Source organism: Podarcis filfolensis (genome assembly GCF_964270895.1).
Source record: "Podarcis filfolensis genome assembly, chromosome: 11".
Lineage (NCBI taxonomy): Eukaryota > Metazoa > Chordata > Lepidosauria > Squamata > Lacertidae > Podarcis > Podarcis filfolensis.
Window position 1 is genome coordinate 46,476,708 of NC_139613.1, and position 24,897 is coordinate 46,501,604.

General features: G+C 39.1%; 1 protein-coding gene across 9 annotated transcripts in view; it reads left to right on the forward strand.

Annotated features, from left to right (window-relative positions):
* CSNK1G3 (casein kinase 1 gamma 3) overlaps positions 1–24,897 on the forward strand; it is a 56,357-nt gene that overhangs the window by 24,078 nt on the left and 7,382 nt on the right. For 2 of the 9 annotated variants that reach the window (XM_083577021.1, XM_083577022.1), the window contains exons 5-14: positions 861–930; positions 5,266–5,414; positions 7,022–7,256; positions 9,208–9,293; positions 9,387–9,471; positions 10,314–10,462; positions 11,686–11,781; positions 13,841–13,936; positions 21,448–21,554; positions 22,527–22,550. In XM_083577021.1, coding sequence (XP_083433147.1) covers positions 861–930; positions 5,266–5,414; positions 7,022–7,256; positions 9,208–9,293; positions 9,387–9,471; positions 10,314–10,462; positions 11,686–11,781; positions 13,841–13,936; positions 21,448–21,554; positions 22,527–22,550 — 1,097 coding nt within the window. The remainder of the gene's footprint in view (positions 1–860; positions 931–5,265; positions 5,415–7,021; positions 7,257–9,207; positions 9,294–9,386; positions 9,472–10,313; positions 10,463–11,685; positions 11,782–13,840; positions 13,937–21,447; positions 21,555–22,526; positions 22,551–24,897) is intronic. The other 7 variants (XM_083577027.1, XM_083577028.1, XM_083577024.1 and 4 more) reach the window with 5 other exon arrangements.

Sequence of the window (24,897 nt, forward strand, 5' to 3'; positions counted from 1 at the left end):
GATTTGCTCCTGTTAAATACTTTATTTAGTGTTACTGATCTTTATATTTCAGCAGTGTTACTCTACATGGCATTGTATCTAATGCCTTGAGTTTTGGACGTGCACGTATTTGTGCGCACCCCCCCGCCATTGTTAATAACCAAAGGGAAAGCACAGACGCTTTGATTTGTCCCAATCGCCTTTGGGATTAGCTGTGTGATTAAAATCTGGGGAGTTTGGCTGTGAAAGGAAATCATCTCTGTCTCCCTCTTCCTCCACCCTTTTACTGAAGTGGTGTCTGGTGAAAAGGTGGACTAGAAGATATTTAGAAAAGGGGAGTGGAGTGGTCCTCCCTGTTTCAGAGGATCAAGGAAGAGAAAATAAATACTGTGTACATTGACCTAACGTGAGATTTTTATGTTAGGGGGCACTCAAAACAGTTGCTTGCCTTGGAAGAGGGATCACTTGGGGAAGTTACTATTGCAGTAGGCGCATGTTTGTGCCCATATGCTTTTCCTGGCTGCTAGTGGCCTGTGTTCCTTTGAAACTGAGATTTCTACTCCTGTAATTGCTAAATTAACAGCACCTCCAGACATTGCATATATTTTAATTCTGCCTTTGGCATCCAGTGTTTCTTCCCAATCCCAAAGAAACAGTTTTGAAATGACAGTTCTATATGCATTATGGAGTACAAATTAAATGAGGTGTAAATATTGTATTATCAGTATTGCACTGTGATAAATGGGTTTAAGAAAGTAAATATTGTCAAAGCCTCTTTCGGCTGAAAGAAAATTGGAAATATATTTCTTCAGATAGCAGTCACATTAACATTGTTGAGTTGAGAACTTGACTTTTAAAATCTAAAATCTTGGTCTCTTCAGGAGCCAATGAAGTCAAGAGCACCACAGCTGCACTTGGAATACAGATTCTACAAGCAGTTAGGATCTGGTGGTAAGTATAATTTAGCAAGTTGTAGCATAATGTGAAGTACTACAATAATGAGGATATAGATTGGTTAATAAAAGTCCCACAATTTGATATGTAAATATTTGTGCATTTTATCACACACAAGTATATTTAATGTCCTTGGTTTATATTAATAGTCACAGGTACTTGCTACACAGTTCATTGAAGCTACATCTAGCATAGCCTGATGACAATTTTCCGTTGAAATCGCTCAGATTTCTTTGACTCTGGCCAGCGTTCAGCATATGTGTTTACCCTATGGAAATACATTTTTCAGAGGAAAAACATCTGCCAGTGAAAGTTAGGTACCTCGATCCTTGCAAGGCTGCTTTGGAGAAAGTGTTGCTGAGATTTAATTCCATATTGCAATATAGTATATAACATTCAGTTTGACCTTATGTGAGTAGTATAAAATGTAGCTCAAAGACCAAAGTGTAATACTTTGGTGAGGCAGCTGTGTTCAGAAAATATGCTTCTGCTGTTCTCCATGACCAGAACTGGGTGCAGACCTTACTGGCTGTCTTCCATGTGTGTATTTTATGCCTATCATTATGGAAGTCGGTCATAGGATAAGGTGCTACACAGTAGCTTATAATAAATTTAGACAGTACTCCTCTTTGGATAACTTCTACCCTGCGTATCATAAGAAAATGCACCCCCCCCCCCGTAGGAATGACAGGAACCAAGAAGCCAGAAATGCAGGGAATAGAAAGTGTTTGCCTTATACATTTGTCGAGTCTGAAGTTCTTAAAAATCTACCTGGAATCCACTGAAATAAAGATGTCAAAACTAGTGTTCTGGGAGCAGTAGGAATTGGTTGTTCACTCATTTCTATTTAGTTATGCCTCACCAAATCTCTTCCCACTTCTTTCAGTACTGTTTAGTCTTCATTGTCCTTAATTATAGCGGTAACCCCTGAGGTAGTAGGTTTGAATAGATTGAAATTATATTGCAAATCCAATATGCTGCTATGATTTATGTAAGAAATAGTATGCCAAAGAGCTTTCTTACAGGTTTTGCATCAATTCCATGTTCTGCTTGCTGATGTTGCATGTTCTCCAAAACCCAAGATGACCAACATATATCACAGCTTGTTTGAAAATAAAGTTTCTAGTTTTTCTTTGTTGCCCAAATTGCAGTAGATGAATGCCTGGCTTGCAAATCATATTAAATTGGAGTTAAAATAAAATGTGGTTTAACAAGAGCAAGCAGAATGCTGGTATACAATCCTGAAATTGCAGGCACTTCTCTCTCCGCTCCTGCTGTGCTGGATAAGAAACAAAGTCATAGCCTGACTTGTTGTTTTGGCAGAACCTGGTTTCATGGTTTATTCACTTGCTCTTTACTCATGGTTTGTTTTGCTGTTTTCCTTGCCAGTGTAGCAGCAGCAGGAACTGGGGAAAACCAAAATGCCTGTGATCTAGCAGCGTGCACCAGCATAGTCCTTGTTCACATAAAACCACCTTTCATTTAAACTGATTTAATGAGATATGAGAACCAGACTAATGCAACTTAGGTTGCTAATATTTTTCATCTAGAACAAGAGCTTAGTGTATGTAGATGACAAAACTATTTATGATTATATCTTCTATACTGCTGTTACAAAAGAAGATGTCTATTATAACTGATTGCATTCATGTCAGACTTTTAGTTGACATTGTTAGGAGAATTGTTGGCCGCCTAAATTTGAACCACAGTAGTGAAGCATCAGAGGGCATTGTTTGTTGTATTTTCTACTATATTTTGATGATGTTTAGTTCATAGTTCTGTGAACAAGAAACTGGATGTTAACTTTGACAACAAAACAGCTTAATATGATAAAGTACTTTGTATATATTATTCAGTAGAAATGTTTTGCGTGTTGGTCATTAGCAGCATCCTCTATCTGTATGTATCATGTAGATAGATTTCAGACACTTTCCTAAACTACTTGGAGTTACTGAGGGGGTCTGTTCTACAAGTCTAGCCCCCATACCATAATTGGGCTTTAAAATAAAGGCAGCTATTGGTTTCAATAAGAAGTTCTTTTCAGCCTAAAACCTGCTGGTGGGGGTGGCACAAAGAGTGGGTGTTGTGGGCTGGAAGGGGAGGATCCATAGGCTCCATCCAGCCCACTAGTTCCCCAACTTTGTTGTGTTGGAATGAAAGCAGCATAGTGATACTGGTACAATATGGGTAAGCTACCTTTGAGGATCCCCCCAAAGCATCAAAAAGATCCAATGTAGGGCATGTGACTGAAACTCTGTCTTCAGCTACTAGAACTATAGAATTAGATTTGAAAGGCTTCTCGGAGCTTATCTAGTATAGTACCCTGTTCAATGCAAGGTCTGCAATGCAGCATACAACTACAGCATCCCAGACAGTTGGCCAGAAGCCTTTTTGTTTGTTTGATGTACCTGGTACCTGATCTTGTCAGGATCCATTTCTTGATGTCATTAGGTTTTGGCCAGCACCAGTAACAAGTGCAGTGTTGGATTCTCATGAGCAAATGTGACTTGGCTCCCAGCTGCCACCTTAATGCATGGGGAAGCTCACCTGATTTGGAAGGGATTTGCTGCCAACAGGGCCTGCCTTTCTGTGAAGTGTCCTGTGTCTGCAGAAGACATTGCTGCTGCTTGCTGACTAATGGAGCATTGTTAAGCCAGCACACACTTTCCACCTATTGCAAGATAGATGAAAATGCCCCATATGACAATAGGTTTAGGCTAATTCTTGATTTTTCAGCTCCACTTGATGTAGAATTTTGTATATGTTCTGTAGCTAGCTGGGTAAAGGTTGAATGGGAGAAAAGCAGGCAATCTCTGGTATCTCTTCACAAGCTGTTTCCAATGCTGAGCTTCAATATTTTCTTTCAGCACTGACAGAGGGATCAGAGAGAAAGGAAGGGGAGGGGTAGCTGAAAATAGAGGTCGCAAATAAAGTATACCACTCCCACTGATTCCCCCCCCCCCCGCCCAAGGCACTGCCTACTTTTGATTATGGCACTTGATTGTTTTCCATGGGCCACAGGCTCTTCACAGAAAACATGTTCTCTGAAACATGCTTTGAATAAAATACACCACAAATCATTTGTAGCTTTTTCTTTGGCCAAGGAAAACTGGTACACTAAGTTAAGGAGCATTAGGAAGCACTATAACTTTACATATCTGCTGTTGGAAAATACAGTTTATTTGGGGTCTTACAGCATTTTTAAAAATAAACACAGGCATACAGCTTTTAGTCCAGATTTTGAACCACTATTGATAGTAATAACAGATAGATGATGATGATGATGATAGTAAGAGATGCACAGGCATATCTTGTTGATGTACCCCTGAGAATGAACAATAGAATAATCTGCCTATATCCATATGGTGATAGCCAACTTAGATTCATTTATTTCAATGGGTCTGCTCTGAGCATTATCTAAAGCTGTAATTGCAACACCATTTACTTCCACGCAAGTGCCATTGAATTCAGTTGAACTTATTTCTGAGTAGACACGCTTAGCTGCATAACAGTGCAGACCTATCGCTCATACACCATTGCATGCTCTTTTAGATAATGTTTCATAAAATTGCCACTGGGATTGTTTACTTTTCAGAGCCGCTGGCTCAAACCAGATAAATGTTTTAGGTCTGAACTATACATGTTCTGAAAGAGCAATGTATTATTAGATTCAGGTTAGCTTGATTGCTCTCCTGCACTGTGAAGTGCTTATTCTTGAGCTCCATAGATACAGTTTGTGGGATTTAGAAATCCGCAGAACCTTGGTTCTGTTGTAGCAAACAGAAGATGATGGACAATGTTCAGTATAGACATGGGCAAAATGGTAGAAATTCTAGCATCTTCTGGTAAAAATACTAAAATTCATTGGTTGTAACTTTATATTTTATCTTGATGGCAGTGGTGCATGACAACCGTTAAGTAGACAGTGTGCTAGACTTTGCAAGATACCATAAGGTTGGGCTTCATAAAGTTCATTGTGTACCTTGTGTGTGGATGTTTATCTTGTAATTAAGTTATTGTGCACAATTACTGGCAACCTGTCATAGCAAATAATTAAATACCAACATTTAAGTCTGCATATTCCTAGGATTACAAAACCTAGTATTTCAGTATAATATTTCAGGTACAGCCCAAACTACAATGAAAAGGGAGAACTTAAGAATTATTTAGTGAATCAAATATTTCCTGAAACAAGAAACTTAATAGTGATAAGTAGCTTAAAGTCTGTGGAAATCTTTGTGTAAGATAGTCTTAATTATTCTCCAGTTGAAATGTGAGATGGTTCTTAGAACAAAAGTGTGTTGAAATGACTGTTTCATTTCATTTTCCCAGATGGAATACCTCAGGTTTACTATTTTGGCCCTTGTGGCAAGTATAATGCTATGGTGCTGGAACTACTGGGACCTAGTTTGGAAGATTTATTTGACTTGTGTGATAGGACTTTTTCTCTAAAAACTGTTCTTATGATAGCCATACAGTTGGTGAGTATACTTCTATTTTCTTTTTTAAATAATGGTCCATTCAGTATTAGCTGGATATTCTTTGAGCAAATGCAGAAAGAATGTGTCACCTGGTTGCTTAAAACTTTTTAGGGTTGTTTTCCACTGTATTTCTCTGTGAACGGTACTGTTAGATGTCATGAAGACAAAGGGTTGGCTATGGAGGTCCTATGAGCAGAGTTCTAGTCATTGAAAGGAGGGCAGATGATTCACACAGATTCCACTAAAAACCTGCTTCAAAGTGTTGGAAGAACCTCTGAAATATTGTGGAAGATAGCTGGAGGGGGGAGGGGGAATCAGCAAATATTGCCTCCCATCCCGCTTTTACTAGAGACAACCTCTGCTTTTCACAAACTGCCCTTTTGTTTGTAGAGGAGCTACTCTGGATCCAAGCCACATCTTTATACTTAACTAAACACATTAATAAACAAACCATTACCTTTAGACCTAGCATGAAATATAATTGAGGATGCTGTATGCTCACTGATGAAAAACATTTGAACGTAGAAAATCTGAACTTTGTGAATTGTATTGCTCTGTCTCTGTTATTCATGGAAAGGACCAAACAGCGATGCAACCGCTCCCCCCACCCCCGTGCAAACTATTCTTCTGCAGGAGTCCTCCTTGGACCTTATCCTGTCTGGGTTTCTGAGATTTCACTTGGGACTGTCTTCATATTTCAGGCTCATTTTAATTGTTGTACTACCTAGAAACTGATTTTCAGCATGCTACGTTCAGTACCAGTTTCTGCATTATGTAATTCAGCTGCAGATTTTCATAATATTTTGAGGTCTGTTCATTCAGCACCCATTTAATTTACAAGGCAGTGCTGGGGTTCTACTAAGCAGGTTTGAATTCTTATCACAAAACCATTTTCTTCACAATAAATTTTGCAGCCTTTTTCTAAAAATCAAGTTTCCTTTTTCTGAGAAGTGTTACACACTCATCTTGGCCATTTTTTCCTTAAGTGCATTAAAGTTTAAAAGTGGTTGCCTAATAATCTTAATGGACAGAATGCAAGGACTACTTAGTTTAACAAAGAGTAATTGAAACACACACAGTGACTCAGCACTAAGAAGCAAATGTGTGTACTCCCGAAGAAGTGAACATTGCTGCTTTGCTTCTCAGATGTTTTGCTGCTGTGTTGTAGTTTGGCTTAACGAGTTATCAGAACATTGACTCATGGTTCAGGTCTCCCTAGGCAAACCATCAATCATAGATCATGAGGGAAAGTTTTGTTACAGTTTGTAGCTTGTCTGGAGACAGCCTGGATGTAGATGATGTATTAAACCAAACCATGGCTTAAGTTCAGCATAGAGCAGCAGCAAAATGACTGGGAAGCAGTCCATGTGTTTTGTTGTTTGTGCTAGGCCACTTAGCTGCTCACTAGTCATAAAAGAGTGCCTGCTGTTGCAGCCTCAACCAAAGCTAGAAGTTTCAATGAAAGAAGAGCTTCCATTTTTATTTTGACACATGAAGAAACATGTTCTTTCAAGACAGAAAAGATATAGCAATTTTTTGTTTTTATTTGTTCTGCTACTATAGTTGTGGTAAAAAACAAACAAACTTTCTTTCATTCTGTTTAATAGATTTCTCGAATGGAATATGTTCATTCAAAGAACTTAATATACAGAGATGTAAAACCTGAAAACTTCTTAATAGGACGACCAGGAAACAAAACTCAACAAATTATTCATATTATAGATTTTGGTTTGGCAAAAGAATATATAGATCCAGAGACAAAGAAGCACATACCATACCGAGAACACAAAAGCCTTACAGGAACTGCTAGATACATGAGTATAAATACACATTTAGGAAAAGGTATGTATTTATTTTTAGAACACAAACTTAACCAATTCACTAGAATTCTGACCAGCTCTGTGCATATTAATCACTTTTGCAAATGACTTGTTTTTGTAGTTCAGATAGGCTTTATTTGTTTTATCGAAGGGAACTTGAGTGTATGTTGAGCATAAAAATACTTGCTTCTGTGTTTAAGTAGTGGACTTGAGCAACTTTCGTATGAGGAAATGTTACAATGTATGGGGCTTTTCATTTTAAATAAAATACAAGTAAGGTGGACTTAACCATCCAGGGGTCCCTTACCTTTTTACCTTTACCTATAGAAATGTGTAAAATTGAGTGGAGAAGTAGAGATATTATTTTTCTTTCTTGCATCATATTAGAAACCAGAGTCAGCCAATGAACTTGAATGGTGGAAGATTCAGAAGAGGCAAAAAAAGTAATTCTTCACACAGTGCATATTGTTAAACTATGGAATTCACTGACATAAGACGCAGTGATAGCCACCTATTTGGATGGCTTTTAAAGGGGATTGATGGAGCACATAGATGGGCTATAGATGGCTGCTTGTCCAGTATGTCTCTAAATACTAGTTGCTGGGGTGCATAGTGAGTGCATTGTGCTCGTTTCTTGCTTGTGGGCTCTCCATTGGCTTCTGATTGGCCACTGTGAGAACAGATACTGTACTACATGGGCCTTTGGACCATACCATCTGTACCTTTTCATTTTGAGTTATCTCTTTTTTTCTTTCCTATTCCAACCATGATGGCTGTGATTCATCATACAACTCAATGCTAATAGCAACTGTTTTGTAACTTTGTGTCCAAGATAGCTCACGCTACAAAATTCAAAACAGATACGGTAAATATAACAATAGAAATGAAACAATCAAAATAAACAAACCACTATCAGTGCTACATAAAAAGAAGCAGCAGTAAAGATCCAGTTAAGTAAAAGCCCTGGATAATTAGTGTGCCTCATAGAGCTCTGTGGAATGAGTTCCAAAAATGAAGGGCTACCACAGAAAAGTGTCTTATCCCCACTTGTCAATTGCCTAAACTGAGGGCAGGGACACCTATAGCAGGACCTTGGAAGATTTCAAGTGAACAGGCAGCCTCTCATATGGTTAAATGTGTACCACTGTTTTAAAGGTTGTGCTCTGGAGGATGTGGCTTGCTTTTTATTCTTTTGTAGAAAGAGAATAAACCTCCTGGATCCAAACAACTCAAAAGTGTTTTAAGAACTGCAGATGGGGCTTTCTCTTTGACTTAATCTAGAATTTGTGTAAGATTGGAATCATGGCAGTTTCACAAGTGCTTTCAGAAGCCAATGTATGAAGTTCTCTGCTTTTTCAGAAGGGAGAACAGTGTGTTGTGGGCACCTTTCATAATACAGCCATAAAACTGGGGGGAACTTAAAAGCTATTATTCTCCTCCCACTCCCTGGTCCTGAAAGGGTGCTGTGAGCAGTTTTGCATGCAGCCTTTGGAAACTCTCCACACTTCCCCAAAAGAAAAAAAGGTGGTGGGTGGAGGGGAAGAGAAACACATGTTTCTGAAATCAATAGGCAGAGTTCATTTTTTGCATTCAGGAATATGGAGAGCTGGAATAGTGTGTCTTGGCTTTCTAGAACACAACTCTTGCAGGTTTAAGCCTCCAATATCTTGTTTGTTGCTATAACATGGCAACAACACAGTCCGTTTTCCAAGCAGCTCTTTTTTACTTAAATATATGATTTAATTAGAGAAGTAGCAGTTAAATTTAGACTCCATATTTCCACACTTTTAAAGGCTTGATAAGTAAAGAATAATTTGTTTTCTTACCAAGATTTTTTTTAACCTAAAATTATACTTGAGAAAAAGCTGTAGAACATAGCAAATATATTTTTGTAGCTGTGCATCTTGTATCATTCCTTTCTTATGAATAAGTTCAGAACTTGGAGTCTTAACATTTTAACTTTACTTTTCCAGAGCAAAGTAGAAGAGATGATTTGGAAGCTTTAGGTCATATGTTCATGTATTTTTTAAGAGGCAGTCTTCCATGGCAAGGCTTAAAGGTAGTGTGCCAATTATTTGAATTTTGTTTGCTCAAGTATTGTCATAGTTTCATAAAATATTTCTGAAGCAACTCAATATCTTTTCAAATTTAGGCAGATACACTGAAAGAACGGTATCAGAAAATTGGAGACACAAAGCGAGCAACCCCCATAGAAGTACTGTGTGAGAACTTTCCAGGTAATCATTTCTTCTGTAAAAGAACTGTCTGTATAGAGTTGACATCGCCAAATTTAAGTTGCTCACTAAATTAAGTTGCCACACCATGGTCATATTTGTGATGTCAGTCGTGCATATTTTCTCTTGACTCTTACCTTCACCATTTTGGTTTAATTAATGTTTAGCATATTGGTGAGGAAACAGGTTTCATTGTTTCTTGTGCTCCCCCACATTTTTCATTTGCCTACTGTGTAAGAGGAACTGTTGTTTCTAATAGATTTTATGAAGCTGACCATGCAGTTGGTGGCTGGTAGACATGTACTGAATTCATGAGGGAGATCTCAGAAATCAACTATGCAGCTGCCAAAAGGGCTTTCATCACTAAGAGTCCAATATCCCATATTGAGAACGAACTCACAATTGGCAAAATATTTGGCTATGAAACATCTTACAAAACTTGTGGTGTCTCCAAAGCTGATAACCTTAATAAACATCTGATAGGGTATTTTGGGAATGCACCTCCCTGAAAAGTTAATACCAGCCCTTTGAACTGTGCCTGGAAACAGACTGAAAGGTAGTGAAAATGACAAACCACTGGAACAATATGATCACGTATTCCTGTCTTGGTCAACAGTCTTGTTGACTTACTTGGGACAAGCTGAGGTTTCTGGGCCATTTTCAAAGGCAACTCCCACATATAGTGTATTGTGTTTTGTTCAGTCAATTGCCAAAATTTAGTCCCCTTTTGTGCTCTAAATTCCAGTTTGTAAAAATACTTTTCTGTATTTGAAAACTAAATTAAGGATTAGAGTAGCAGGTCTCTGTTTTTACTGATGTTTAAAATTATTTGTTTATTCATGTAGAGGAAATGGCTACATATCTTCGTTACGTGAGAAGACTAGATTTTTTTGAAAAACCAGACTATGACTACTTAAGAAAGCTCTTTACAGACTTGTTTGATCGGAAGGGCTATATGTTTGATTATGAATATGACTGGATTGGTAAACAGCTGGTAAGTGTACAGTTTAACAAGTACTCTTCTAATGTCCCTGAAACTCATAACAGAATATCTGCTAGCATATAAGTTACTTTTCTGCAATATAGCAAATACATAGAAGAGACTCCATTGTATCCTCTATTACCTTAATTTTTTTCTGAAGCCCTAGGCAGATATTTCATAGGACCTTTCTCTCTTTGAAAAGAATACTTGGGTTATATTTGTCTTGCATTTTGAGTGTGTAGAGGACACTATTTACTCTGTAAGCAGGACTTTAGCAGTAGGAGCTGCAAAAGCTATATCCTGTTTCACATTCCTTTGTATATATCTACCGCTCTGTTATGTTTGGTTGGTCTAATCAAAGGAGCCTAATGAGGTCTTGTTTACAGAAACTAGCTCTGAAATCCACGTTCTTTAAGTTTGACAGTATGGTAGCCTATAAAACACGTATGTTTAATCATATCAGGGCAACTTGTTTGTTCTCATAAGCCACAGTGTTCACAATATGTTAAATCCACAAAATTCAGATAGGGTTAAATGGCAAGTGTAACTTGTTAGTTGTTAGATGCCTCTTGCTACACTTGCTACATTTTCTGATGTAGGACATTAACTGAAACAACTATCAAGAAAGCCTGCATTTAGCCTTCCAGTAAAATGATCTGTTTTACTTCCTGGTAATAAGTTTAAACTGTGTAATGGAAGTGTACATCTGATGTTTTGAAAACCTGCTCTAGTTGAACTGCCCCCCCTTCTCCTGCTCCTTGCCATCTTCCATTAATTGCCCTGTGGGAACTATTCCAGAGAAGAGAAAAATATATCAGGAGCTTTTTCTGTTCCAGCTGGACTGTCCGTTTCCCCCTACTTCTCAGCTGCCCCATGGGGTAGAACCTTGAGATATGCTGAGGTTGCTTGTTGTGCCCCCCTCTTCTCCAAGTGTGCACTTCTGCTGCTTGTGTAAGTTGGCTTGGAAGGATATGTGTCCTGAAAGGGTAAAAAAGGATACTTTAACCCCACGTTAGTCTTGCAGGTGGGTCCACAAAGTAACTAGCCTTCTTACTCACATATATTAATATCATTAGCTTACAAAACCTCTGTGTGATAGTAATTCTTTCTTATCAAAGGCTTCAGGGCTGACTTAATATCATGGAAACTTAAGATGCCCTTTCAGTCAGTTTTCCAAAATAAATGAAACCTACTATGTTATATTGCCAGTATTCAACATAATGTATTGTTTGTAGCCTACTCCAGTGGGTTCAATCCATTCGGATCCTGCAATATCTTCCAACAGAGAAGCACATCCTCACAGAGATAAGATGCAACAGTCGAAAAATCAGGTATGCTGTCTGTCAACGTGTGCCATTTGTACTGTCATAGTTTTGCTTTAGTTCATGCTTCCAGTAAAACAGATGTTGTTTTCTTAGTACAGTATTTATTCATACAAGGCTTTTGATTCTTTAAATAAATATACTCTCTGTATGTAATTCTGTATGTACTGTTCAGTGCTTTATTATGTAGTTAGGTTTATGTGTCAGCATGAGGGAGGGAGAGAAAAAGGAAGTGTGAGAGAGACTTCCTGGATCAGTGGAGGCATATTGAAGAGCTGCTTCAAAGATAGTGCATATCGGATCATTATCCCTCCACACCAGCCTCTTTTTCAGACTGAATTTTCTTACCTGCTTTCACCATGGTTAATCATTACATCAGCGCTGACTTAAACTATTGCTATGGTTAACAAGGCTTCCTATTAAAATAGGATTTGAAGCCAGCATCAAACTCAGTTTTAAAATTTGATTTAGAGGGAACTCTGGTTAGTCCTCTGTGGTTACTGTTATTTACCTGTGTAATGATAACCATGTTTTAAATCCAGGGGCGAGGAGAATTTTGCCTAGAGGGCCTGGAAGGAGGGCACACATTGCCTTTCACCTGTCCCTGATCCATTTACTGTTGTTGAAGGTTGCTTTCTTGCCAGTCTCCAGAATGCAGCTTCTTGTTAAAAATGTTATGAAGTCTTTAGACACAGCTTGAACTTCAGGTGTGAGCAAAGGTTTTGGAATGTCTAGATTTCCCTGTACTCTCATTGCTAGCTATCTTTTCTTAGCAAGAGCTCTATAGAAGTCAAACATACAGATGGGGAATGGTTCTAGCTCAGGAATAATACTTGCTGCTTGTTGGTAAAAATTCTAATTGAGATTGGAGTTGCTGCCGTGACCAAAAGCATCCAGTGTTGAGGTGTATAGTATAATTTTATAGCTGTTCCTGAAACAATTGGTTCAGTGTTTGCCCATAGTTCATGGAGTTCTCTAGAGTTCGTGGGTGGGATTCAGCTAACAAACCCTGCTAGGGGAAGCCCATGCTAGCTAACTCAATGGGGCATCCACCTCCCCCTAAAGAAATCTTGGAACACTGCATGTGGGGAAGAGAGGGCAGATTGTTCTGTCAGGCAATCAGAAGTGCTTGCTCTGGTGGAGCAATCTGCTTAGCCTTACACTGAATTTGTCCCCACATATTTTGTATTTCTTGAAGTGGCTGTCATTTTTATTTGAATTATATTATTATCTTTACAACAAGGGCTGATTAAGAATGCTATCAAATATTAACTGTAGCTCAAAGTTGCCAGTATTTTTTGAACCAAAGCTAGTGGTAGCAGCCTGGCCTGGTTACATCTATTCTATGATTTCCCTCAGCAGGACAGATAGTTTTTTCCCAAGCCTAAGGATAAAAGTAAACTGAGAGTAACTTGTGCCTATAAAATGAGTAGGTTTGTGCAGCCTGGCTCAAGACTCGGTGTACTTAATAGACTTGACACACAAGTAAAAATGTGGATCTGTCAAAATAATTTCATTTTATTCTTACATTTTGTATAGAAAAATTAAATGGTACATTAGTGTAAACACCACCACATTAAGTTTCTCATGTTAACTTCTGCTTTAAACTTTGGATTAAACAGTTTTGGCAGGTTTAAATTTTAGCTTTCAAATATTCAAAGTATCTATGACAATCTGTATTGTATTGAGTGTGCATGCTATGGAAGTACTGTAGATCTCTGTTTTTAAGAATGACTCATTCAAGTGAGCTTTTTAGAAAGCACAGTTTACCCTGCCCCAAATGTCCCCAAGTATTCCTATTCTGCATGGGGTTTCATGTTTGAAGTTTTTGTTGAACATTTTCAATTACTTACTTTTTGTATATATTAAAAAAACTTTAAACATGTGTCTTTCTGTATTCAAATACATATGTATGCATAATGCTACATGTGCATAGATGCCCTTGTGTTCCTGTGATTTTTTTATTTTAATGTAGAAAACAGCTGATTAGCCGCATGATGTGTTTAATATGTTCTGGGTTCTTATTCCTCCTCTTCCATGCATGCTTAATGCATTGTATAACTGGCAGTCGACAGACCACAGGGCAGCTTGGGACCCCCATCAGGCCAATCCCCACCACTTGAGAGCTCACCTAGCAGCTGACAGACATGGTGGCTCGGTACAGGTATTTTCTGTTATTTGCATGAATATTTCCACATCTTTATATCCTTGGACACACGCGCCATGTGTGTAGTTTTCTGCTGAAAATTCTACTTCATAACCAAGTTTGTAACTACGCTCCTTTTGTGATAATATCCATACTGAAAAAGATCACACAAAATTTGACTTCGTTTCTACAAATGCTTGTAGAAAAATACTCATCTGGATTTTTTTTTTGGGGGGGGGAGTGTTTGGTATAGTAGACTGAGTTGACAGATGGAATGACACTCAGTGGTAGTGATAGAAATAACATTGGGGCCAAATGAATTTGGACTGTAGAATATCTGCAAAATATTGTACTACTGGAATGTACGTAAAGAAGCTTTATGCCACCAAGAATAAGTTTTGGTATAGTAGGCTATTATATATCTAATATGCTTGTGCAGATGTCCTTCCACCCCAAACAGATTATTAGTGCTGTTGGTTCTTTTAGTGGTGATTCTTGTTAAACAGCCAGGAAATGGGATGCCTGGCTGCTGCATTTTCCATTTCCTCATGTAACTGATATGTTAGTGCCACAAGAGCAAATGAACTCTTAAGTGGTAAATGGGTGCTGCAGGAGTGACCTTTGTTATCTCAGGGTCTGGATGTAAGGTATTTCAGTGCTGAGGTTTGAACACATGTACCTACTTCACATCTTCCACTTGGAAGGCTCTCACTGAATTGGCGTGCGTGTTCAAAAGTAGCTTGTGATTCTATACTCTGCTTGCTTTTTCTCGTTGCAAGTGTATCTATCGCTCCATCATATCAGGGGAATTGAATTCGTATTAGTGGTATTGATGACAAAATTGAGCAATCTTCTCACAGTAAATACAGAATGAGTATGCATAAAAGCTAATCATTGAAATTCGCTGACCCTTTTCAATGGGCTTCCAATTCCTCATGAAAATTGAGTGGCAGATGGGAAGCGCTCTAAGATTCTGCTCTCCCTTTCCTCCATCTAAAATAAGGACCTGAGTAGCTCTTGCTTCTTTAATTGCAATCATATTGGTCCACTGCTTAATCTTGCTGTTCCCATAATCCTACCAACACTTGTACTTTGTTTCACTAATGCTTATACAAGGATAATTGAGGGTCTTCCTTTTTATTAGTGAATGACACTGTGATAATTACAAATCACTGATACAGAAAGAAGGTACTTTCCTGACATTTTTTTGTCCAGCCATGGTCACGTTTAGCTAAAGCATGCTGTTGTCTCAAGTACTAGACAACAATAGAAGCGAAATGCTTTTCCCATACTGAGCGATTTTAATGGCTGTTGAGACAGAACTGGGATTCAATAGCTCAATAGCAGGCAGAGACTATTTAAGAAAATTTATTTGTCATTTAATCATCAAAATCTCCAAGCAGTTTGCATAAAATATAAAATATGCATTAAAATGAATGATAAAAGCAGATGTTAAAAATTAGAGAGCCTGATTTTTTCCCCAGTATAAAATGAGCAGTTTTTAAAATACACATTATAAAACAAAACAACAGATTAAAATATTTGTTACATTTACATGTTTGGTAAACTTAGTTAAACAAAAATGGTTTCAGCAATTGCTGAAAACATTAAAGTGTGGGTACCCTCCTAATCTCCTGCCAACCTAGCAGTTCGAAAGCACGTCAAAGTAGATAAATAGGTACCGCTCCGGCGGGAAGGTAAACAGCATTTCCGTGCACTGCTCTGGTTCGCCAGAAGTGGCTTAGTCATGCTGGCCACATGACCTGGAAGCTGTCTGCAGTCAAACGCCGGCTCCCTCGGCCTAGAGAGCGAGATGAGCGCCGCAACCCCAGAGTCAGTCACAACTGGACCTAATGGTCAGGGGTCCCTTTACCTTTACCTTTACCCTCCCAATGCCAATGGGCAGGGAGCTCCAAAGTGAATTATTATTTGCAAGTGCAAAATGAACATTATTTGGTGCTTGTAAAAGTGTCAGTTCTGGTCACTGAAACGGTCACCGGTCTGTTAACAGCAGCCATTGTGTCTGTAACCTCCAGACCATGCAAGATAGTTCAACTTGCTGCCCACTAGATGATGCAATGCAGGCTGTGAAATGTGACTTCTTTGCTGTTTGCACTGCCACATGGTATGCATGATTATGGGCGTTTGGTTGGCTTCATGGTGAGACTTGTACCTCTTGTACTCTAGTCATCCAGCTTGCTTCAAATCCCATAGCTCTTCAGAATACCAAGGAGCCACTTGGGCTGCACAACGCCAGAGAAGAAGCTCAGAAGGAATAGTTTCCACCAGTCTCTAAGGATTGCCCATTCAAATGGATCCACTTCCCTTGCCAGGAGGAAATTGCAACTATCAGTCCAAAATACCTACTATCATACCCAATACTATAATAATAATATCCCAAAGCTGGCTTGTTGAGAGGAAAGTTTGGTTTTTTAAAAAACCCCTGAGTTGAGCATCCGTGTAAAGAAAAGGGATGTCTGTTGTAATTTACAAGTGCACTCATGAGTATTTTTCTGATACTGGTAAACTGTCAGGCACTGCTGATCTTCATGAAGGACATTGTAAAACACCAAATGCCACCATTTATTTTTGCTGTTAATTTTGGTGAGAGCATTCTCACTCCTCACAGTAGTACAAATGAATCATTTTGACTTAGCATTTATATAGAGATCTCATTGCTTTTGTTCAGTAGAGTCTGTTAAGTGGTTCTCTGCTATAGTCATAGTGACAAAGGTGGGAACTAAGCTAGTGTTGTAATGGTGATTATAGGGAATGAGATGACTGTCACTGTCGTCTGACACCTCCATGACCTGCTTTAATGGAAAAGGAACAAATTGCAAGTTGCTAATCTTGAAGTTTCTGCAATATTTTGTGGCAGATCTTCCTATAAATGATTTGGGAATATAAATGTGTTATAAGCACTATTCTTCAAGATATTCGTTTGGTCAGGATTTTGTGTGCTTGTGCAGTGAATTGGTGAGTTTTCCCATACATGCTTGGAGTCTTATATAGCAGTTGTCTATAGAAATTAGTCCAGTCATAGTGCCATGACTGATATGTGACTACATCAGAATCATTGAAATATGTAGGTGCAATGCAATAAGTCTAGGTTTAAGTTCTTATTGCGTTTTCAGTTCTAGCTGCCACGGACATTTTTTTATGGCAAGCTGGAATAGAAATCTAGCAAATAATTAAAAACATATCCCATTCACTCCTTATTCCGTGTTGAATCATGATGGTTTGTATTTTTCGGGGCATCTCAAATTAGGTAGTAAATTACAAAAGGAGGTGTCCTTGGATATGACTTATTGACATATTTTAAGTCTTGTTCTGTTGCTGTGAGGTTTGAAGAAGGTTCCTGAATGGCTTAGATGTTTCCAATTCCTGACTACAACTACCAGAAACTGCTACAGGATCCTTCTACAAATCATACAAAGAATTAAGCCCATAAATTTAACATTTTGTTGGGCTTGCTGCTTATGTTTGCAAAAGCTCACCTTGCGAACTTCTTGGGTGTTCTTGGGTTCCTGGGTAATAAATAAATTTACCTTCACACAAACTGAACCATTTTAGGTTTGAGCTTGGAGTATTTATCTTTTGTTATGTAACATCTGAAATGAGTGGTTGGGTTGGGTTTCCAAATAAAATGTTCATAGCCAAAATTGGAGTTTAAGGTTGTGAATAGCTATTATGAATCATAATATTGAAATAAAAATGTGCAACTTGTGGGAGATCTCAAATACAAGTTTTCTGTAAAGGAAGAAAAACTTTTAAGTAAACTAATTCAGTAGTGACACCTGAAACTTTAATCTTGGCTGCTTTCCAATAGGGGACGCGGGTGGCGCTGTGGGTAAAACCTCAGCGCCTAGGACTTGCTGATCGTATGGTCGGCGGTTCGAATCCCCGCGGCAGGGTGAGCTCCCGTCATTCGGTCCCAGCTCCTGCCCACCTAGCAGTTCGAAAGCACCCTTAAGTGCAAGTAGATAAATAGGTACCGCTTTATAGCGGGAAGGTAAACGGCGTTTCCGTGTGCTGCGCTGGTGCAGGCTCGCCAGAGCAGCTTCGTCACGCTGGCCACGTGACCCGGAAGTGTCTTCGGACAGCGCTGGCCCTCGGCCTCTTAAGCGAGATAGGCACGCAACCCCAGAGTTGGTCACGACTGGCCCGGACGGGCAGGGGTACCTTTACCTTTACTTTCCAATAGCATGCAACCTATGTGCTTCTGGTTTAACTTCAGCACAGGAGAGGCTTGTGCCATTTGCAGCTAAAAAATAGCCTATTCCAGCATAGCTATGCAGTTCTATCCCACTTGATTTCAGTAACTTTTTTATAGTGCTGTGTTTTTGCTTGTTCAACATGCAAACATTTAGGATCCTACATAAGAGGCTGTTAGCAAATCCATTCTTTATAATCTCCTTTGCAGCACAGATGAATCGGGCAGAGAGCATTGTTTACTGGCACAGCAGTATTGCTTGCTACTAGTGCTAAACAAACACAAGAGTTGGCATGAGAGGGTCAGGTCCCAGTACCAGAGCAATGAGATAGGTTGTCTCTTTGAACTATGAATGGGAACCTAGTGCTGCTTTCATGGAAATGTACACTTCTAAACAGAACACATCCCTTCTCCTACGACCTGAGGACCTGCCGTCATCACTAGCAGGTCAGCCTTGTGTGGCAAAATGTTCTTTGTGTTCACTTTTGTAAATGGGTGGACCGTATGTACTGTTGCCTCAAAAATAGTTTTATCGTGTTGGAAGATATTGGCCTACATTATTAACTTCGGCGGTTATAAAGCACCTGAAAGCATCTTAAAATGGAAAGCTTTAGCCTTGACCTTATGCATTCAAAATAGTTCACTGATCTCATTTACCTATCATTTTAGTAAGTACAGAATAGCAAAGCATCTGTTGGTAGTGATTAGGGTTTTTGAAAGTCTCAAACATGTGGTTAAGGTGCTTTGGGAAATCTGTCTTCAGTTTTATTCTATTTAGCTTCCATTAAAGCAAATGAATGATTCAAGTTGTGGAGAGAAATTTGTTGGTTGTCTAACACTATTTGACTTGTCAATGTGAGACATAAAAAAAGAAAATTCTTCTGACTGTCCATTTTTCTCACTTGCTTTGATTTCTGGAAGAAACATACCGTTCATTGTTAGTGTTTCACTAGCTAGCCTCCTACATTCCTGTTTTACAAAAGTTTGCCTTAGTTCCTGAAAATGTCAGCTGAATAGCTCTGATGAATTGTCTCTTTCACAGTTCTTGTGTTGCAGTAACTTGAAACACTTATAAAAGGTCTTTTTAAAAATGGTTCTCTCTCCCCCCCAGCAAATTAACCAGTCATCTTATTTATTGTGAGAGGCAGATTTCACTTGGGGTTTTTTCTAAATATTTTAGACATGCCTATAGGCTTTTCTTTTCTTGTATTTTCTTTCCTTGTGGGACGCGGGTGGCGCTGTGGGTTAAACCACAGAGCCTAGGACTTGCCGATCAGAAGGTCGGCGGTTCGAATCCCCGCGTCGGGGTGAGCTCCCATTGCTCGGTCCTTGTTCCTGCCAACCTAGCAGTTCAAAAGCACGTCAAAGTGCAAGGATATAAATAGGTACCGCTCTGGCGGGAAGGTAAACGGCGTTTCCGTGCACTGCTCTGGTTCGCCAGAAGCGGTTTAGTCATGCTGGCCACGTGACCCAGAAGCTGTACGCCGGCTCCCTCGGCCAATAAAGCGAGATGAGCGCCGCAACCCCAGAGTCGTCCGCGACTGGACCTAATGGTCAGGGGTCCCTTTACCTTTACTATAGGCTCCCAGTTTGCTGTTGCTTTAGGGCTGGTCCACAGAACAATCTTGGACCTGCCATTTCCCTATCCATCAACTAGGTGATGTCTAATGATGAGCTGGGTGGTGAGGTTCAGTCCTGCTGGGTACTGCTTCACGAAGAGCATTCCCTCAACAGAATGTGCTGGTGAAACAGACCCCTGTAGCCAGCAAGACTGAAAACTGGCTGATGCTTTGTGGTTTTTGTAAGGAACAAGTCAGGTTTATATTAATTTGATTTCTTGAAATACACCCCCCAAAGTTTTTTCCAGATCTTTGGTAGTACCATGAGGCATGTAGCAAGCAAAGCAGATGTTTGGATGTTATGGATGGGGATTAACACAACGTTCCCTGTCAGTGGAAGCCCTGCGCAAGGACTTCTGTTTTCACAGTGGGGCTCTCCCCATTGCTGTGCCCTAGAAATTGGCTATGGCAGGGTGGGAGAATGGCACACAGAAAGGGAGAGAGGAGATGATTCCATCTGGCATGCGAAATTCTTGCACACATAGGAAGTTGGTATAGTGTGATGTTTAATTCCACCCTTTGGTAGAAATTGCACCGCTTGTTTATTAAGGTGAAAGTATACTCAGAAGCAGAAAAGGCTTGAAGAGTGTTTGGTATCATATTCATTATGTTTTTGTGGGCATGTACCTTCATTAAAAGGGGATGTGGGTGGTGCTGTGGGTTAAACCACAGAGCCTAGGACTTGCCGATCAGAAGGTTGGCAGTTCGAATCCCCGCGACGGGTGAGCTCCCGTTGCTCCGTCCCAGCTCCTGCCAACCTAGCAGTTCAAAAGCACGTCAAAGTGCAAGTAGATAAGTAGGTATTGCTCCAGTGGGAAGGTAAATGGCATTTCGGTGCGCTGCTCTGGTTCGCCAGAAGCGGCTTAGTCATGCTGGCCACATGACCTGGAAGCTGCACGCCAGCTCCCTCGGCCAATAAAGCGAGATGAGAGCCGCAACCCCAGAGTCGGCCACGACTGGACCTAATGGTCAGGGGTCCCTTTACCTTTACCTTACCTTCATTAAAATGGCCTTTCACAGGACATTCATAGGACAAGCCTTCATTCTCCCTTTTGTAGACTTTATTTTATTTATAAAAATATTTCTGTACTTCTATATCACAAAAGTATATCAGAGTAGTTTACAACAGTAAAAACAAGAATACATAAAAACACACAAAGTTTAAAACAAGTTAAAAAACAATAAAGTTCAGGAAAAAGAGCAGGAAGCCATTGCCTGCATAGGCCTGGCAGAATAGAAAAGTTTTCAGCTGGCATTTACAAGTTGCCACAGGAGGCGCCACTGAATGTTGCCAATGCTTGAAGTTAAAGCTATACTTCATAGTAATCCTCTGTTATTCATGATTATACCATACAGCTGAAAATGTGCTGTTTGTGAATATCTGTCTTTACATATTACAATATAGTTCTCTTTTTAATAGTAGCTGTTGCAATTTACGGCAAATCCTTTATTGCTAAATATAGTAGTTCTTCACTTTTTTATCCTTTAACTAGTCAATTTTTTTGTAGATGGCTTTTTCTACAAGCAGTTGGAGAAAGTTTAGTAAAACTATGCACGAGGCTTGAATGGAAAAATAGTTATAACCTAGAAGTAACGCATTAATATACTAATTTCAGCTCCTTATGCTTTGAAACAAATATTACACCTAATATGGGCATTTACAAGTGTCTGATTTTTGGAAATGCTTGTAATTTCAGGTTGTAAGCTCAACAAATGGAGAGCTCAACACAGATGATCCTACTGCAGGACGTTCAAATGCACCCATCACAGCCCCTACAGAAGTGGAAGTAATGGACGAAACAAAGTACGTATTATCTTATACAAAATAATCGCTATGTTACCATTACATACTGTGGTATATGTGAGTTAGTCTGTCTTCTCAAGTGTAATTTCCACTATTTTTAGTTCATGACTTTAACTAGCAAATCACAAACTGCTTCAATAGTTTTGCATTTAAACTTGTTAAAAATTGAGGTTTTGTTATTTCCACACAATGCAAAACCTCAAAGGCATAGGAGCCTTTTAGGCTTCAGTACCTGGTTCTCAAGATAGGACAGATTGGAGGGAACAAATACTTGACAGGGGAGGGATTTCTGTTGCTTAAAATGGGCAGTGTCATAGTACTACCCAGTAGGGGCATTCATGGTGCGCTTTAGACGCAGCTTTTCAAATCACAAGGCCTCCCAAGGTACATATCACCGTGCGTGTTGAGCCGAAGTGCTTCACATCCAATCGCTGCTTGTATTTGTCACTTTTTAACTTAGAAAGCTCTCAAAACTACTTACCCAAAAGAATACAAATGAGTGCAGCTATTCTCTAGGGAAGGCTGCAGCTTGAGTCCCTTTTCTAGGTCCCTTTTCTAGGGACTCAACAGAGCATATTTCTTCGCTCCTCCACCTGATTAGTACAGTAAATTGGAGGTAGGTGCATCTTTTCATAAACCCATGTAAGTACCCTTTTCTCTTAACTCCAAATAACTCAAGATCTTCATATGCCAGTGATGTGGTAGTAGTAAAAGGAATAGGGCTTTATTGACACCTAAAAGAACCCCTCTGCATGCGGGCATGGGACACTTTTAGGGTATAATTATGCCCTCATTGAAAATTTTGCAAAGCAAATTGCATAGCAAAGAAGCAAAGTTTGTGCATTTGTTGTACTGTAAAATATCGTTTCGGTTCTTGATAACTTCGGTGTTATTTTATATATGCAAAATGCAGCACTTTTACAATGGATAGCATTCTGATTCTCTTTCCCCTTTGTATTTTCTTTGTATTAGCTGCCAGAAAGTGTTGAACATGTGGTGAGTTCTAAAGTGCAGGCAGGCAGAAAAAGGCTCCAGAGCATTTTAAAAACAAAAGAGCTCTCAAGAGCAAAGTACAATTGGAAAACCATTACAAATGAATTCTAATGGCTTTTGCTATTGGTCTTTTTTAACATGAGAAACTTACTACCTTATTGAGGAGCACTTTTGCCTGCTTCTGTTTCTGCTTGTTTTTCAAATCTTGGTGTACTTTTATCTAATACTTCTAAATTTTTGTTTTAATGTCAATGATTATATGCAGTAGTCTACCTATTGGTATGCCATTATAGAGGGCAGACTATTTTTTTTTAGGTGCTAACATCATAAACAATTAAAGCACTATTGCCACTAAGTTATAGCAGATATTTATGAAAGTTTAGTCATTGGTAATTATTTGCTAACTGATAGCTCAACCTGTGTACATTTGCATTTCTCAAATTCATACTTTTGCGTGTTCCCTGACTTCATTGCTGAATGCAATCTGTGCACAAAGCTAATTTTTATCATACTGATTTACTAACCCTGTAACTAAATGGCAGATTTTCTAAAGTGGTGGAAGAGCTTGTCAAACTTCTGTTGTTTGGTATTTGTACCAGACAACTGGGAGACATAGGGGCATTTTCTAGAGGCATATTAAGGTTAAAACAACATAATCCAGTGTATTTGTTTAAACATGGGCTATAATAATATACAAGCGAACATAAATATATTGGTAGAGGTCAACAGCCTAAAATACATTGATGAAAGCTGTGTAAACCTGCCTCAGTAAAGCTGCAGAACAAGCATGGTGTCAGGTACACAATAGTCATGACAAATAAAATAAATCATAAAAGTGAAAACACTGCTTTGTTCATCTCATTCAGAGAAGAAAACTCTTTGAGGGATGGCCCAATAATATATCCTATCTAGAACTGGGAATGATAATCAGACTTTGTGCAAAATCTTGTCACAAAAATAGTGTGCCTCTGGCTGCAATTTGAAGTGAAAGTTTTGCGCCTGCCTAGGAAAATTTCCATGCAGTGCAGAACGAGCAGGCAAAGAAGCATTGCTGCACTGACTGAAAAGATCCTGTCACTGATGACATCCTTACATGCATCACATATGGTATCGCAGTCATCCCTTTTCAGTACAAATGAGCTCTCAGCTAGCTTTATCTTTGCACAAACCTGGGATGAATGTGGGAAGTTCCTTCATGCTGGCTCTTGCTCATGTTGATGTCAACAGTAGTGGGAAGTACAAATGACTACAGAACATTTCTTCTTGAACTGTGTAATGTCAAGTCTCTGTGAACTATTGTGTACATGTGGAAATTGTTCATGTGCAGTTCCACAGCTTTTGCGTCACCTTATTTGTTTATTTAATATACTTTTATTCAGCCCTATAGCAAGATTTTAGGGCAGGTTACTAATCATTTAAAGTACAGATGACCTAAGAGCTGTGCAGAACAAATAAATAAACTTAATGGTTAGGGTATCATAAAAAATACATTATGGAGTCAGCAGGACTCCTTAAAACAACAAACTAATGCTAACAATTTGTTTTAATGCCTGTGCAAATAGGTGTAATGCCAGCAGAGTCAGTGGCAGGTATAGTTCTTCCATAACCTTGGCTATTGTTTATGATTATGTCCTAGAGTTAGATTGGAAGACATCAATGGAACCAGCTGGGGGGAAAAATCAACTTCTCACATTGTTCCAAAAACCCCACCAACACTGAGGAGTTAGAAAAAAACCCTCCCAAACTGCAAAGGGTAGTTCATTGAGTGCCAGGTTACTTACTGCCTAAGTGCAGTAGGGAGAAATGCCCATGGGATTGCACCATTAATGTATTAAACAAGTGCTGATTATAAGAAAGACTATATAAGAATATTTTAGAAGCATTCCGTCTCTAGGCTAAACAAAGAAAACCTTTGCAATGCATATGTTGTGTGGCAAAGGGATGCAAAGTCTAGTGGTAAGAATGAAAAGTGTAAAAGTACTAACTGTAAAATAGCATGGTTTAGAAGTCAGATTTACACCATTGTTTTGATGCAGAATCAGTGGCAAACTTCATCTTCATACTTTCTTCTTGCTGATTCAAATCATGAGTTAACTTGCCTTGATTTCATTCAGACACCCTGATTCAAAGCCTCACAGCCTAAGCCACCAGTTTTCCTTTCACTAATGAAAGTAGCTCCCTCCTCCCAGGCAATTTCACTGTATCTTATAGAAGCATTGATCCAGTTTAGAGATTAACTGAAGGCTAAGAAAGGAACATAGGAGTCAGGCCATTGGTCCATCTAACTCAATATTGTCTACATTGACTGCCAGTGACTCCTCAGAGTTTCAGGCAGGAATCTCTCCCAGCC